Source organism: Denticeps clupeoides, chromosome 1, assembly GCF_900700375.1.
Source record: "Denticeps clupeoides chromosome 1, fDenClu1.1, whole genome shotgun sequence".
Taxonomy (NCBI): domain Eukaryota; kingdom Metazoa; phylum Chordata; class Actinopteri; order Clupeiformes; family Denticipitidae; genus Denticeps; species Denticeps clupeoides.
This window is the reverse complement of record NC_041707.1, coordinates 17,520,745-17,538,594: the sequence shown is the minus strand read 5'-3', so window position 1 is coordinate 17,538,594 and position 17,850 is coordinate 17,520,745. Positions and strand designations below refer to the sequence as shown.

General features: G+C 40.8%; 1 protein-coding gene across 4 annotated transcripts; it reads left to right on the top strand.

Moving 5' to 3' along the window:
- The first annotated feature begins 185 nt into the window (after positions 1-185).
- Positions 186-17,717, top strand: gtf2h3 (general transcription factor IIH, polypeptide 3). 4 transcript variants are annotated; one of them, XR_003749738.1, is made up of 14 exons: positions 186-230; positions 429-508; positions 704-810; positions 939-1,084; positions 1,181-1,243; positions 1,399-1,428; positions 1,518-1,546; positions 1,637-1,711; positions 2,013-2,066; positions 5,395-5,463; positions 5,667-5,802; positions 5,986-6,022; positions 6,361-6,508; positions 17,146-17,717. XR_003749738.1 is itself a non-coding variant. In XM_028979468.1 (13 exons), exons 1-13 carry the CDS (start codon positions 221-223, stop codon positions 6,428-6,430), a joined length of 906 nt encoding a protein of 301 aa, XP_028835301.1. In that variant the 5' UTR covers positions 186-220; the 3' UTR covers positions 6,431-6,661. The 4 variants fall into 4 exon arrangements, 2 of the variants coding, with proteins under 2 accessions (XP_028835301.1, XP_028835317.1); XR_003749740.1 differs by lacking the exon at positions 17,146-17,717 and adding an exon at positions 12,396-12,434; XM_028979468.1 differs by lacking the exon at positions 17,146-17,717 and having other exon boundaries at positions 6,361-6,661.
- Positions 17,718-17,850: the final 133 nt, after the last annotated feature.

Here is a 17,850-nt window from a genome sequence, read left to right as displayed (position 1 = left end):
TTGCCAGATCTTGTGAAAAGAAGAGCAACTTAACCTTGCTACGTGGTGAACGCACACAAATCCAAATAAGCCATTTGTAAATATGTCTGTCGGAATAATTGAAGAATTGTCAAGAATTTGTCAAGATTGTCCTTCAATTATAATAAAAGCTTTGTGCAACATTGTCGCGATGTGGTGACGTCACAACACCAACAGCAGTCTCCCTCGGTGTGCTCATGTGATGGCTTCAGGTTTGTAAACGCAATAAATGAATTGATACTCCAAAACCTTTTGCTGTTTCTTTTACTTATAACTACATGAAGGCCTTTTATGTTCAATGTTCAGACTTTAAACGTTACTTCACCTTCTTTCGCGACCAACTGGATACTAGATGTGCGTGTGTCTCGGTTTCTGGTGATTATTTTACAGCACCGGGCTTTCTTTTGCAGAGGATGAGATCAGCCTTCTGGTCATCGTTTTAGACGTGAACCCGATTTGGTGGGGGCAGCAAGCGCAACGTGAAGATGAGGTACCTTTTAAAATGGTTGTACCCTTCCCGATCATTCCTGCAACACACTCCCCTGTTCACATCACGCCCGTTGTACACCGCGAATTACACCTAGATGTTTTAATGTAAGGAAACAACCTTCATTCTGTGGTTCAGTATAAATGCAGCCATGACAATGTAATACATGCCAATGCTTGCCGTGTATTTTTTTAAAAGTTTACCTTGTCAAAATGCATGGATGCGGTGATGGTCATGGCCAACGCTCACCTGGTAATGAGCAGAACCAACAAACTGGCCATCATAGCTAGCCATTGTCAGGAGAGGTGAGACGTGGGCTCTTTCTAACTAACTGTTTTGGTCTGCCACCAGTTGTGGCTCCATTTGTCCTTATCATCATGACTCCTTTGTATTTTTGCTCTCTTCTTTCCCCTCTCTGTTTCCTTTTTGGCAGTCATTTCCTGTATCCCAGTAAGCACTGGAAGGCTGGGGATAGTTGTGGAGATGATTCATCTTCAGCTGGAGGGGATGGAAAATATGAAGTCCTGTCAGTTGCTAACAAACTCATATCAGAGGAGATCAGATCCCTGATGGCAAGAAGTGAATCCTTAATATAAACCTTTCAGTCTGACATAGTCTCACAGATGCAAGACTTTCTTTTTTGAAAACACTAAAAATTATTTTTTTTTTTTCAAGCGGAGGTCAAAGGTCACCAAACAGACACCTTGATGGCTGGATCCCTCGCCAAGGCTCTTTGCTGTATTCTTTTTTTATGTGGGGAAAAAATAACTCAAAACACAATTATTTATATTTTGGTAGAGTAGAGATCTTTGGTGAAATTATTCAGATTAATGTAAGTATATTTATTTTCAACATTATGAACTATAAGCTACTCCTTAAATCTCTATTCCTAGATATTCACAGAATCTCAAAGGAAATTGAAGGTAAAGTTGTTAAACCAACTCTGCTCTGATTTCTGAAACATTTTTGTATAATATCCAGTAATCAGAATACAAATTTTCTTATTGAACAGTGGGACAAGACGTGAAGTCAAGGATTTTGGTAAGTCATTTCCGGTGGCCATGTGGTGGGGTTGACTTCTCTTTTAATCAGATCTGGTCTGTTTAATACTCTTTTTAAATATTTGGTTAGGTTATAAAAGCAGCAGAGGACTGTGCCCTGCAGTACATGAACTTCATGAATGTGATTTTTGCTGCTCAAAAGCAGGTAAGGTCATGTGATCATCTACCAGGCATGGGTTGCTCATGGGTTGCTCATGGGTTGCTTTTTTGTGTGTTCAATGATTCCTTATATCATAAGGTTATCACTCTTTCAGCTGTTTGTTGGTACTAGATTCTAGCTAGTGTAGGTGCAGTTGTTGGTTCTGTTGTTATGGCTAGGTTTGGGCAGAATGCCCCCGTATACTAGTCCTTTGGTGTAGTTAAATTTAATTTGGACCCATCCAGTTGTGTGTGCATAATGTTAATATGACTTTAATGTAAAGAACAACCCTCTGTTCTTTTTGCAGAATGTCCTCATTGATGCATGTGTACTGGATTCAGACTCAGGGCTCCTCCAGCAGGTTTGTGATGAAGTAAAAAAAGATGCTTTCACTTTGTATGTGGTGACATCCCCACATTTCACTTTACTCTGTTATACATACAGTACAGGCCAAACGTTTGGACACACCTTCTCATTCAATGTGTTTATTTTGCAGACACTTTTATCCAAAGCGACTTACAGGAGGAAGTTTTCTTTATTTTCATGACCATTTACATTGGTAGATTCTCACTGAAGGCATCAAAACTATGAATGAACACATGTGGAGTTATGTACTTAACAAAAAAAGTTTATTCAAAATATCCGCCCTTTGCTCTGATTACTGCTTTGCACTTTTGGCATTCTCTCGATGAGCTTCAAGAGGTCGTCACCTGAAATGGTTTTCCAACAGTCTTGAAGGAGTTCCCAGAGGTGTTTAGCACTTGTTGGCCCCTTTGCCTTCACTCTGCGGTCCAGCTCACCCCAAACCATCTCGATTGGGTTCAGGTCCGGTGACTGTGGAGGCCAGGTCATCTGCCATAGCACTCCATCACTCTCCTTATTGGTCAAATAGCCCTTACACAGCCTGGAGGTGTGTTTAGGGTCATTGTCCAGTTGAAAAATAAATGATCATCCAACTAAACACAAACCAGATGGGATGGCATGTCACTGCACGATGCTGTGGTAGCCATGCTGGTTCAGTGTGCCTTCAATTTTGAATAAATCTCCAACAGTGTCACCAGCAAAACACCCCCACACCATCACACCTCCTCCTCCATGCTTCACAGTGGGAACCAGGCATGTGGAATCCATCCGTTCACCCTTTCTGTGTCTCACAAAGACACGGCGGTTGGAACCAAAGATCTCAAATTTGGACTCATCAGACCAAAGCACAGATTTCCACTGGTCTGATGACCATTCCTTGTGTTTCTTGACCCAAACCAAATCTCTTCTGTTTGTTGCCTCTCCTTAGCAGTGGTTTCCTGGCAGCTATTTGACCATGAAGGCCTGAGTCACGCAGTCTCTTCTTAACAGTTGTTCTAGAGATGGGTCTGCTGCTAGAACTGTGTGGCATTTATTTGGTCTCTGATCTGAGCTGCAGATAACTTGCGATTTCTGAGGCAGGTGACTCGGATGAACTTGTCTTCAGAAGCAGAGGTTACTCTTGGCCTTCCTTTCCTGGGTCGGTCCTCATGTGTGCCAGTTTCATTGTAGCGCTTGATGGTTTTTGCATTTCCACTTGGGAACACAATTAAAGTTTTTGCAGTTTTCTAGACTGACTGACCTTTATTTCTTAAAGTTATGATGGCCACTCATTTTTCTTTAGTTAGCTGATTGGTTCTTGCCATAATATGGATTTTAACAGTTGTCCAATAGCTGTGTAGTAACCTGACCTCTGCACAACACAACTGATGGTCCCAACCCCTATACAGCAAGAAATTCCACTAATTAACCCTGATAATGCACACCTCTTGAACGACCTCTTGAAGCTGATCGAGAGAATGCCAAGAGTGTGTAAAGCAGTAATCAGAGCATAGGGTGGCTATTTTGTTTATTACCTTTTTTTTTTTTGTTAAGTACATAACTCCACATGTTTTCATAGTTTTGATGCCTTCAGTGAGAACCTACCAATGTAAATGGTCATGAAAATAAAGAAAAGGTGTGTCTTTGTATACATATACAGATGAGGCCAAAATTATTAGCCTCCCTTATGAAATGATACCACGCTCTTGATTTCTCCATGAAAATAAATGACCATTAACAACACATGCTTGTTATGTACAAATACTGTATAAATAAAAATGTCCACTAAGTTGAATTAGGATATTTTTTTGGTCACAGAGTTGACAAAAGAAAGGGCAAAAATGAGACACCCAGAATCATTAGCTTCCTGGCCATCAGTGTACCCTTTGTAAGTCACAACTTATACCAATCTCTTGGAGTAGTTGTTTAGTAGGTTGTCACAGGTCTCCTGTGGGATTGTGACCCATTCTTCCATTGCAGGGGTTCTTCTGCCCTCAAAAGCCCTCTCATGTGTTCAAGTGCCCTGTTCCTTGTTCCTTTTTATGCTGATTGAATGTTGTTAGGAAGCCAATTGACTGCACAGGCGTGGTTTCAAAGCTGATTAGTTAATTATTGTAGGTGTTCACATTGGGCTAATACTTTTGACCACATCATTTTTTTTTACTATATTTCATATAAAGCAAGTCTAAAAATGTATTTTATATTACAAAATGTACAAATAGCTACAGTCATGGCCGACATTTTTGGCATCCCTGGAATTTTCCCAGAAAATGTGCCATTTCCTAGGGTGGTAGTAGCCTAGTGGGTAACACACTCGCCTATGAACCAGAAGACCCGGGTTCGAATCCCACTTACTACCATTGTGTCCCTGAGCAAGACACTTAACCCTAAATTGCTCCAGGGAGACTGTCCCTGTAACTACTGATTGTAAGTCGCTCTGGATAAGGGCGTCTGATAAATGCTGTAAATGTAAAAAATGTAAATTTCCTGGTAAACAAATAGTGTTGGAGCAACACTAAATACAGAGAAAAGGCCAAATCTGACATCATTTCTCACAAAACTTAAAAACCAGACTAGACAAAATGATTGCCATCCTCCAATTAAAATTTGGTTCCACAGCCTTTGGAAAAATAACTGAAATCAAGCGCATCAACAAGCTTGTTACACCTCTCAGCTGGAATTTCTGACCACTGCTATTGCAGACTGCTATAGGTTTCTCAGGTTTGAAGGGCGCCTTCTCCCAACAGCAATTCCATAAGTATTCAGTTGGCTTTAGATCTAGACTCAGCACCACTTCAGAACTCTCTTCAACCATTTCTGAGTGCTTTTAGAGGTATGTTTGGGGTCATTGTCTTGCTGCAACACCCATGGCCTCTGACGCAGTCTCAGCCCTCTGACACTGGGCCCAGTATTGCGCCTCAAAATCTTTTGGTAGTCTTCAGATTTGATGATGCTTCGCACACAGTCAAGGCATCCAGTGCTGAGTTCAATCAAGCATCATATACTTGAAATAAAACGATTTACCCACAATTTTGAAAGTTTGCCAATAATTTTCTCCAGTCTGTTTTTTGAGTTTTGTGTTGTTCCAATGCACATAAAGGGGAAAAACATTTGTAATTGCAAAAATATTCTAGGAGAATTGGTGCATTTTCTGAGTAAATTCCAGGGGTGGCAATAATTTTGGCCATGACTGTACTAAATAGCACTGGTGAATATTTGGATATATCTTCCCAACATTGGGAAGACATTTATGAAACTGTTCAGTGATTCCTGGGGGGGTAATAATTTTTGGCCTCAACTGAATGTATAGCTGAAATTACAACAAAATTCACTTTGACTTTTTTCAGGCATGTGACATTACAGGAGGGTTGTACTTGAAGATCCCTCAGAGGCTTGCGCTCACACAGTATTTAATGGTGAGCACAAAATCAAGACCCATCCCATTCTTCCACCAACATATAATTGGTTCATAATTTTTAAGTTTGAAGAAAAAAAAAACATTTTAAATAAACATGGACAAATAAAATAAGAAAAAATGGATTTTTTTATGAGTGTGTTTAGCTGTGAATAGACATGTATGCAGTTGCGGTGAAGTTTTTTTTCTGTGTGTGTTCGGCAGTGGGTGTTCCTACCTGATGTGGACCAGCGCTCCCAGCTGGTTTTGCCTCCTCCAGTTCATGTAGATTACAGAGCAGCTTGTTTCTGCCACCGGACTCTAATAGAGATTGGATATGTCTGCTCTGTCTGCCTGTCCAGTAGGTCTCCACTGTCTTCCACAGAAACCAAACTTGATTTTTTTTTTTTTTTTATATATATATATACACGCACACACACATATATATATATATATATATATATATATCAGATGTATCATGTTTTAATGTATTCTGTGTAATTACTGTCTAACTGAAGAATCACCTTTTTTTCTTTTTTTTTAGTCTTCTGCAACTTCAGTCCAATCTGCACAACATGCGAGTAAGTAAATCCTACAAGAGAGTTATTAATCTTAGAATAATTTTATTAATGCAATTATTAAAACATCTTAAAGGTCCCCTATTATGAAATTTAAACTTTGCGAGATTATTTAACATTATCCACCCAGATAATGCAGTTGCTTCATGGTTAGATATAAAGATGAGCACAAATGTATTTAAATACATTTTTTATTTAATTTTTTTTCTGGAGAAACTCCAACACGACTTCGTGTTTTGTGTGTGTGTGCATGCAATCACCTGAGCATATATAGGCGTGCATAATGCAGGATCCTCGCCATTCTGCATTGTTAATCTGTAACACTATCTTTTCAATCCCAGAACTGCCTTCAAAATCCCCTTGCCCCAAATGGTTAAAGCAAAAAAGAAGAAACTGAAGCCAGCCACATGATTAACTGGACCAGGAGGAATATTTGAGGAACATCATGCCAGATGCAGGAGCTCTGTGAATGTTGAAAGACCTGATGTTGTAAGTGTCATGATGAACAGTAGAGTGCAGTATTGCAAATGAAAACACAAAGGAAAGTGGAATTGGAATTGACTGTCAGTTTTTATGTTTACTCCTTTTTACAAATGTGTAGCTTTGATACTTTGAATAAAAAAATAATATTCTATGATTTAACATCTGCATTGAATTTTTTAAGTAGAAAACATTAATTCATAATTAAGAAAGATTCCTAAAATCAAGATGAGAACATCATGTAACACTGAAAAAGTAGACCTGGCAACTCATTTTCTTAAACTGTACTGTGCTATGGAATAACTGAGCACCTCATCTAACTACACATCTCAGGCCATTTACATGTGTTGGCGTGTGTGCTATTGTTTCAAATAATGTCCATCGTTAATGTTAATTGTGTTTCTCTAAGACACAGTATAAGTAAGTGAAAGTGAAGTGACTATCATTGTGATGCTCAGCAAGCACAGCACACGGTGCACACAACAACATTTATCCTTTGCATTTAACCCGTCACTGTTACTGAGCAGTGAAAACACAAAGGACCGACGCCCGGAGAGCAGTGTGTGTGGACGGTACTTTGCTCAGTGGCACCTTGACGATTCAGTAATTGAACCTGCAAACCTTTGATTATGAGTCCACTTCTTTACCTGCTAGGCCACCACTGCCTCAAGTAGACTATGTGAGTGTAGCCTTTAAACACAGACTGTGATTCCTGTCTGGTTTTACAAAGTGCTTTTAAAGAAAGTACAGACACAGAAACTCTCCATGATTGGAGGCTTCTGGTCACTCAAGGAAATGTATGTAAATGTAGGTCATGCGCACTGGCCTTGACGGTACAGGATGTTAAATTTTACACCAGCAGGGGGCAAAATAAGACAAGACATTCAGTTTGTATACCATGCATAGTTCAAAAGCTCAGTTGTTGACATTACATATCATAAGCTAAAGCATCAGTGAAATTATGATGTGTGGGTATACCTTATCATTAATGTTTTTTTGTTCATTATCATTAGTGTCCTTAGTATCATTAGTGTTTTTTTGAATCATGAAAATATCTAGCATAGAAAAAAATGAATAGATCAGTTGAATATATACTGTAAGATATAAAATATAATATGTGCACGTAGTGTAAGGGTTTCAGGGTTGAGGAAAGTTTTGTGTGGTTGATCTGAGGGTTGAGGAAAGTTGTGTCTGATTATCTGAAAGAGGGAAAGTGATGCTGTATCATCACTTACAAGGAAATTAGGTAGGGGGCTTTCTGACACAGACAGGAAACCAGAACTTTTAGAAGAAACCTGAAAGACCACACCTTTCACATCGAATGCACATGTACACAGGCTGAGGCCCAAAATTGCTGGTCAGTTGTCTCCTTTCTTGAAAGATGAGCACACTTGTCGCTTGTTTCCGTTTTATTTCCCCCCTTGAAATTAAGCCTGACTGGAAATGAGGCATAAGGGTGGTGGGCTCTTCTCATCTCCAACATGCCTGAGCAGTTATGGGATGGACACTCCACTTTTCCCCAACCAGTCCAAACTGGGACACTGAGTCACCTCATGTCCATTCAGCTGCCGTTAGCAGCACGGTGACAGTACTGGAAGGGAGTGTTTTGGAGACCATCTGCCTTTTGGGGGAGTGTTTGGGGTGGGTGCATCGCAACCCCATAAGAAGTTGTCACATCAGCTGGGAACCTGATCTGCAAGCGTCCTCAGCAGAATTCGTTACTCACTGTTCTGATATTGGTGCACTGTATCTCCAGCTCCTTTCAGACACCACAAAACATCCAGGGCTTCTTGCACTGCTGTTGTCGTCTCATGTTCACTTGACACTGTGTGCTTACGTGTGCCAAGGAAAGCTGTGCTCTGAACAGGTTCCTGAACTTTCCTTTCATCCTTTCATCCTTCTCCAGATGTTTAGGGCTTTCATCGTCTGAGTGCAGTAAACATCTGACAGTTAACCACTTAAAAAGAGGTTTTGTAAAAGAGCTTTGGCTGAATTCATTGTTCTCTGTGTTTTGTACCAGTGTCAGCATTATACAACAAATGTCACCTCGCTTTTTATATGACCTTGAGCACGTGGGTTTAAATGTCTCACTATCGTAAAGATATTGCTAATCTAATAAGGCTTCAGTCATCATGTCAGAGTTCCTCATCTGATAATTTACAGTCACCCCAGATGCTCACCGCTTTGTCAGATGGGGGTTTCCTACCACAAGGTGAAGTGGTTTTACTGACACTACATCCTTACATCTACAGATAATGCTGACATTAGGCCACTTACACGTAGAAAACCATCAGCAAAAACCTCCATGTTGGCATGGTTCAACTGAGGGTAATTCGCAGGATAAGGTTTTGTTATTTACTTGAACTTTGGCAAGCCATTAGAAAACTGGAATTCATTCCTACACATTAAGTAAACTATGTCTCATCTCAAATACTGAAGAAACAGAGAAAGTACCTTTACAAAGCTATTGCATGGTGATCCACACAAAGTACATTATTATGCAGAATTTAGTGTGCACTGGTGCAAGGTTTTCTGTACAGAATTGGATAGGAAACATTTTATTTTCTATTTATGAAAAACCAAAAATTTCCAAATAACCATAAACCTTATGAAAGGAAGTGTATGCAATTTACATGGTACTGCAGTACTCTGACACATTACTAGCACATTACTAACTGGACACTATGCTCTAGCCTTGTTGAATTTGAACGTAAAGTGATTTTTTGTTTTTATTGAATAAAATGATCAGTGTGAACCTGGTGGCTGGTAGGTAGTGAGACTGAGTTCATTTTCATTAGCTCATGGGGGGGATTCGATCATTTGAACAACATATTTATTTAGAACACCGGCACCGGCGCGCACGGCGCTGTGTTTCAGCCAGGGAAGTTCTCAGCCGGAGGGTATTTCCTGTTGTGGTACTCATGTCAAGTGCCCTGCAGGCAGTCAGCTGTTCCTCTGAATGAAACTGGATCTGAGGTGGGCAGGAGCGCTTTAGTGGTTTAGCAACTAATGTAAGCAAACAGCAGGCTGCTCCTGTCCACTCTGGGCAGGAAGGAAATGTAACAGAAAAATAGGTATGAACATGTTGCAGGTGCAGATTTAAAATAAAAAATAAAATAAAATAATGTTAGCTTTTTGGCAATGTCAGATAAGCGGTTTTAGATGGTGGCTGGTGGACCAGCAGCTGCTGGTGTCCCCAGCTGTGCCATCTGCCCGTGACATTCTCAGAAAAGTCTCCATTCTACTGGCAAAGTGTATTTCAGTGCTTTTACTTCAATGCTTTTCACTTACTATGCACACAGCAGATTATGCTTTATAGTTGCCCTGGGACAGGTTTTAATATTTACAGTTATTTATTAAACGTTTAATGACAATTGTGACAATTGTGTCAGAATCAGAATCAGAATTGCATTTATTGGCCAAGTGTGTGAGTGAACACAAGTAAAACATAAAAAAAACCAACAAGAGTATAAAATAAAGTGAAATATCTTCTATACAGAAAAATACAAATATTACAGAAATAATACAAGTGTACATAAAGCGCAGTTGCAATGCTACAGTTCAGCTGTTTAGCAGGGTGACTGTGATGGGATGGAAACCGTTCCTGTGTCGGCTGGTCCTGGTCTGCAGGTGTCTATATCATCTGCCAGAGGACAGCAGGTCGAAATGTCTGTGTCCAGGGTGTGAGGGATCTGTGATGATCAGAAGAAGACTGGACCTCCTCAGTTCTCTCAGGAAGTTCATCCTCAGCTGGGTGGTACCCAGGAACTTGAGGAACTCCACACAAGAAAATGGGCTGTCTGATATGGTGAGGGGGAACAGTGTTGAGGGATGTCTCCTGAAGTCCACTGTCATCTCCACAGTCTTGAGCTTGTTCAGCTCCAGGTTGTGCTGAATGCACCAGAGTACCAACCTCTCAACTTCCTGTCAGTTTGCAGATTCATCACCATCCTGAATGAGTCCAATGACGTTTGTGTCATCTTCAAACTTCAGTAAAGTATCAGTAATTATAATATCCAATCTAATTCCAATTCACAAAATGTAAATATTTTTTTTATTTCAGAATATATTTATTTCACAACAGGTGCTACTAGTTCAGGTCAAACTCCCCTTGTGTCTTTGAGCAATACACTTGTCCCTGAGTTGTTACTGATTTTAAGTCAGATAAGGGCGTCTGCTAAATGCGATAAATGTGAATGTTTTAAACCATTGTGAATTTTTAATCTTTTGTTGCTATTCTTACCTTCTTATTCTTAGTGTGTTACTATTTTAGTACCCAGTAAAAACATTGGGACTTGCTAAGAATAGGTTGCCATTTTCCTTAAAAAGAGCAGCTCAAGGTTACTACAAACAGCATAATCACTCTTTATGTCTAATCTGCCTGCTACGTACACAAATAGATCCCAGGGAGAATCTGGAAGCTCTTGTGAAACACGACTAATCCTGAGTTCTCTGCCTGGCCCACAAACCTCCAACCTTTAATTATGAAGCCAGCGTATACGTGGAAGAAAGAGCTCGCTACCAATTATGCAATGTCTTTCTCCTGCCCTCCTCAATTATTGTCACCCATCAAAAACATTTGCAAGAACAGATTGTAAAAAAAAAAAAATCCACCTTCCAAATATTCTCCTGCCATGGTGGTGGCAGTTCGAAATATCAGTTGCTGTCCACTTTTCAGAATTGCTATCTGCAGAATTCTCAGATGTGCTCTCTTATCTTGGGGAATTAAAAGGATTTGGCCTATTTGGCCCAACTATGAATGTCATAGTGAAACCTGCAGCACAGCACACGGTGACACAGCGAAAATTGCCCTCTACATTTAACCATCACCCTTAGTGAGCACTGGGCAGCCATGACAGGCACCCGGGGAGCAGTGTGTGGGACGGTACTTTGGTCAGTGGCACCTCAGTGGCACCTTGGCAGTTCAGGATTTCAACCTGCCACCTTCTGATTACTTTGCCCTGTTAAGTCATGAAAAAACAGAAACTTATTTTTTTTAGGAAACAATAGAAAATAATTAGTTATTAGTTGGAAATAATTAATTAACGAATTCAGAATGTATTTAAATGAGAGGTTTGATGCTTTTTTTGGCGTGAGATCATTTCTTCTTAATTTCCAGTAATTGAGCAGGGCTATGTCCATGCAAGCCACTTTCTGCAGGAGATGGACTGCTGTAGTATCAACATAATGCTAATTCACCCACCAAGGGGCCATTTGGCCTACCTCTGCTAGAGCTGAGGGGTCAGAAAAACCTGGGGCTTCTAGTGTTAACTGTTACAACGAATGCTGGTGGTGAAATTGCACTGCTCATGGTCTTTTAACTGGTAACTCTGGCAGCATAAACAGCATCAGGATATTGCAATAATTCAACCCAATCCCAACACTCCATAATGGTGGGCTCCGAAAAGCAAAAGAAATGTCAACAATTACCCTGAAAGTCCCACAATAGTAAAGCTTAGGCGTATTATTTATTTAAATATTCATTTACTATTTTAGATTTGTATTGAAATGTTCATTGCAAATTATTTCCATTTTTAACTAGTGGGCAAAGACTCAACAGGTTCTTTTTGAACATAGATATTAAAGATTAAGCCTGGTCAGAAAGGCAAGCAAACACATCTAAAATGTGTGGAATGAACACAGACCGCCACCCAGCTATAATGAGGCAGGCTGCCTGGCCCTGAGCCGAAATTCCCAGATGGAGGCAGTTGTCTCTGAACTTGATGCCACCCTTCACCTTACTCTGGTGTGTGTGTGTGTGTGTGTGCGTGTATGCGTGCGTGCACAGGCACGCGCTTGTTCTCTGTCCATTTGAAACTTCACACTGTGTGATTAGTTAGCCCTGTTGTATAAAAGGCGGTCATGGTTCAGCTTTTTTTCTTTTTTTCCCCCTCAGCGCGGGCATTTGCTCCAACCGGTTGCGGCAATGACGCATTGCGTGCTCGGGATACAGCCGTCCCACACACCTGACTCTCGTCCATCCCGAAACCCCCCGGGGGGCTTCCCTGAGTCACCCTGCCGGCCTGCTGGCAGCTGCTGCCGACTCTCTGGTTTAATGGCAGTTAGCGCTCCAGGCCTTTGGAGCTGCGGTGACTCAAGAACAGATGAGTAGCTACGCTTTCTTTTGGAAAGGAATGAGATAGGTTTTTCTTTTAAGAAATTGATGACCAAAACCGATTACTGAGTGGGATTCTAGCCATGATTTGTAACTTCTCGAGTTAACAATAGGAGTTGAACAGCGGCTGTCAATCCATCTTTTAAAGTGAAGTGATTGTCACATGTGATACACAGCAGCACACAACATCAGCACACAACATCTTGGACATGAAGCCGGCCACAGGTCTTTTGTCTGTGCTGGCTGATGGCTGCACAGTTTTAAAGTGTTTTAAATTCACTCTTTTTTATTTGAAACAACTTTACAATACAGTGTCAAATTCAAACTAAATGTGTAGGTGTTCTTGACCTTGCTGCTCATCTCTACAGAATCAGATTTATTGACCAAGTAAGCTACTTGGTCCAGCTGTTGTGGTCTCTCAAACAGTACAATACAAAAATCCAATAAATTACGCAATATACACTTCAAACATGATTTAAATATACAGATTAGAAACATCAGACACATGCATATGAGATTCATCCAAAAGAGTATTATTGCTGTGGAGCAGGGTGAACAGTCAGAGAACAAGTGTAGCTGTGGTATTACAATCAGCTGTTTTTTTAGGATGAAGCAGTGAGGAAATTGTTCCTGTGTCACCTAATTCTAGTCTGCAGGCTTCACTGGCTTCCAGGGCATTATGGGCCTGTGAGGATTTCTCCTGCCTGTTTCCTGAACCGTGGAGAGCGGACAGGGGAGTTAAGTTTTTTGTTGTCCTTACAGTCCATTGCAGTCTGTCCTGTCTTGTTTGTGAAGGACAAGCACAGGACAACTTCAATGACTGCAGACGTAAAAGTGTATGAGCAGCTTCTGTGCAAGACCGTACATCCACATTGAGAATGGAGGAGATACTGCAAGTTAAATTGAGCGTTATTGTCATTTGGACGTGAAAGTGGAAGTGAAGTGATTGTCATTGTGAAACACTGCAGCACAGCACATGGTGACACAACAAAATGTGTCCTCTGCTCCCTCTTTAGGTCTTTGTAATGTGATACCCAAAATGTAAAGAAGGTCTCTACAATTGAAACAGGCCTGTGTATGGTGAGGGAAGGCAGTGCTGAGGGGTTCACCATCTTAAACATATCTTTTCACCGTTTTGGATTAGTCCATAGTGTTGAAGAGCAGTAAAAAGAAGGGACAGCCAGACAGGAGAGGAGCAATATTATATATTATTTTATTAATATTAGCATCTTAATATTTTATTATTATCATTATCATATCATTATCATTTTTTTATATAAAAATTAGGATGCTTTCCTTTTCAGTGAGTCCATGTCCAGCATCCAATGCCTGAGTTGATTCTGTCTCTGGCGGCCTTGACTCTACTTAGGATTAAGGGCCAATGGATCATGAGTGAGTGAGAGTGTGTGCTTTCCTGAAACACTAATTTATTACATATAATTTCACAACATATAACAAATGAAGCCTTCCTAAGATCATTTTCTTGAAAATGTCCAGAGTTCCTGCAAATGTCCCTTTGGAATCAGACTGTTATACTTTGCTATACAGTTGATATACAGATTGCCACAAAAGAGTTCAGCCTCATGGCAGACTTTTTGCGAAACATCCCTGAAGTCCTCTGCAGGACTTTCATTTGATTATGATAAAGAGTTGTGAAATACAGCACAGAACGCCTGACCTTGACATATGGAGAAATTCTTCCCCATAATTGTTTTGCACGATTCATGACATATTTCTTTATGAACGGACCATGACCCATTTCGTAAATATTCCGCTTGTGTCCAAATTTTGACACTTTCTGCAGAGTCTGTTTTACACCCACTATCGCCATCTCCCAATCTCCCTGTTACACGCGCTCCTCATTGTTGTGTGCAGAAATTGGGGCACATCACTGGCCGCTGCAGACAAAGGTCAGTCGACTCTGTGAGTTATGCACCCGTGCTCTCCTGTTGACCCAGTTTCAGGTAGCCTATATCAGTGCATTTGTCTTCTGGGTGAAATCCGAAGGTTCTAAATGAACAATCTCATGTCATCTGAAAAGGTCCAAGAATGCAAAAATGTATTTGCAGTTTATTTTCACAAAGCAGGTATGAAGTATGAACGTTGACAGACCTTTCTGCATCATACTGTACTGTGCAGTACATTCATTACTGTATTCCGATTCATTTGCATCATGTTGGGGTCTGAATCTTGTTACTCGACTCGACCCAATTTATAAAAAGACAGCAAACAATGAGCAGGCTAAACAAGTCCAACCTGGTCGGCTGTTTCCACATATAGCCATAACTGAAGGTCTGGCGCTGAGTGTTCTGCCAAGGATCCTGACCAGTAAAGAAGGAGGGCAAAGAGATTGAGAAGCTCACGGGTTCACCTGTGCAGAAACATGTGTGCAGATTACATACCATTCAAGGCACACAGATTACCTACATAGTGGAATGTCCCCAGACTATTTACAGGTCGGGTTGCCAGAATTAATGAGGCTATAGTAAAAAGGCCTGTGATCAACACATCTACTGACTTTCTTATTGGTCATCTTTTTGGCATTTTAGGAGCCTTTTTTTCACAATGCACACAACTCAGCCCGAGTTGTGGTCTGAATTGACACAAGCTCTGCAAAAAAAAAGAGAACATATTCATCAAATTTGAGAAGAATAATTCATTTATTGACAGTTAATTTGGTCTCAATTTCAAAGGTGTCTCAGATGGCAGTTGTGTCTTGCATATGATGCTTGCATAGTTGCCATTGGACAAAGAACATGCTAGATTTTCTGTTGCTTACAGAGCATCATATATACCATCATACTCCACGTCATCATATGCTAACAATGGGGCAATGTTTTTGTCTCAGATACGTTTTGCAGCAACGATTGTAGCTGCTAGTTTTAGAAATAACAGGCAATGTTGGTGACGGACACTGTGCATTTTATACAGAGAGGTTATATATATAGGTAAACACTGCTGAACAAGCTGCGTCAGAGGCCTTGCTGACATTCTAAAAATAAGCTAACAAACAGTGGCCTGAATTGTCCCCAGGTCCCTCACCTACATTTCCCTCCCTGCCTGTAAGCAGATAAAGAGCGGCAGACGGATGGCTCCACCTCACACTACTGACGCCGTCACAATGAGCCTGCAGAACCCCCCCGACTGCCCCCCGCCCGAACACACTAATTACCAGCTGGCATTAGCTGGCAGAGGCGCAGCGAGTGGCGCGCCTCCAGATATCCCGTTTCTGATGAGAAATGCCCCTTTTAACAGAAGGGGCTTGGCAGCGGAAAAAGCGCTGCTTGTCTGGAACCGGAGTTTGCACATTACAGGGGGTTACTGGGAGATAAGTCACTTTAAAAGGCGGAGGGGCTGGCCGGGGGTGGGGTACTGGACGTCTTTATTTTTATTCTGTTCCATCTCTAGGCCTGGCAGGTCACACAAATGAAACTGGTTGGGGTGTGGCCAGATTCATAAAATTGTTTTAAATGATTTTTATTCAACGATAATATCATATTTTGTGCAACTGTTATAAATGGTTCAAGTTGTGCATAAAAGATGTACAGTGTGGCATGTTGAGGTACAGACGGAGACTTGCAGCAGTGTGTTCTTCCCAGTACGGTAATTGGAGGTTTTGCTAGTGCACCTAATAGGTGTGTGGAAGTAATCTGAAGTGCTGGCATGGGTTGGTCGTGCGGTGGTTAATGTTGCTGGTATTCAGAGATGGATTTGGCCATGGTCACGGGTGTTCACCACAAGCCCAGCATGGACAAGAGTTTTTTTTTTTTTTTTTTTTTAAGATGGACGGACTAGATGAATGGATGTAGATGCTTTCAAATCTAGGCCTTTGTAGCCCACTGAAGAGTTAATTCACAGATTCGATTACAGTTTGTATGATTAGGATTGGTGACTGTCTGACTATAATGACTTGTTTTTCTCAATAGTCCTATTTCCCCAACAGCGGATTCTGTTTCATTGTCAGAGATTACAGAAGATCTCAAATGCCTGGAGCCCAAATAAGCACTGCTGCTTGTGGATGTGTTTCTACAGTCTTTAATCTGACTGAATCCAGGGTTTGTTTTACTAATTCTTAATTAATTGAAAGCAGCCAACATATGGGTATTGCTGTGAGGGAGTGTCTGCTCTAGCATCAGGATTAGCATGTTAACAGAAGGTGGTGCCTGGACCAGACATTAGACTCCATCAGGTCCTTGTTTCCAGAGTGGATTTTGATTCAGCAGAACCTTACTTATTCTTGTTACTGAAAGTCTATTTGTTGTCCTTCAGAGAAGGAAGGGAACAGGATGGGCGGGGAAGAATGTCTGAATGTTTGTATGGGTTCATGCATGCTGAGGATCTTAAGATATTGCATAGTTCAGATGAAATGCATCTTCTGTTGTTACCATGAATAGGGAAGGATTTAATTGATAGGACATGACTATGTTTGAGTACATCTGTGTATCGAAAGACAAATCAGACTCTCCCGCTTCTTTACCTTATTCACAGCTCTCACTGACTACACCCTTCTTTTCTTTCTTTCTTTCTTTAGCCCCAGGCCCAGAAACCTCAGAAGAGTTGAGGGCTGCTGGAGAAGAAGAAAGAGAGCGAGATTAAAGAGAGGAAGATTTCTGTCAAAGCTTTGTAGTAGAAATGAGAGCCGTGTAGCTCAGCGGACTTGCACATGTTTGTGTAACTGTGTGTACAGATATACGTAGTTTTTTTGAAGATTTGGAGCATCCACACTCGATCTATCCTAAATTGGGAAATGAAAACACTGTAAGCATAAAGATCAGCACGTAACAGGGTAAGTGTTGGGTGGCAGTGCACATCCAGGTCAGTGTGTCATGGAGACTCAGTTGCGGTGGCTCTGCTCTTCTGCGCTGAACGGCAGCTGAGAGCACAGCTGCAGCCAGGATGCAAACCAGAGAGGAAAACAGCTCAGCTCACTAGTGCTCAAGATTATAAACATACATCAAGATTATATACATACATACATACATACAAATGATTATATATAAATATATAAATATGTATGTATGTGTGTGTGTAATATACAACCATAGATTATAATATATTAATATATAAGCGTGTATTCATTTGGTTTACTTTATGTAGATTGAAAGAGGGACAATAGAAGGGTATTTGTTCTTTGTTTTGTCCATTTTCCCCTTTTTCGTTCATTTGACTGATCCTGCATATTAGTAAGCATACTCTCATTATGAAGATTAATGATGTTTTATCCAGTTGTGATTTG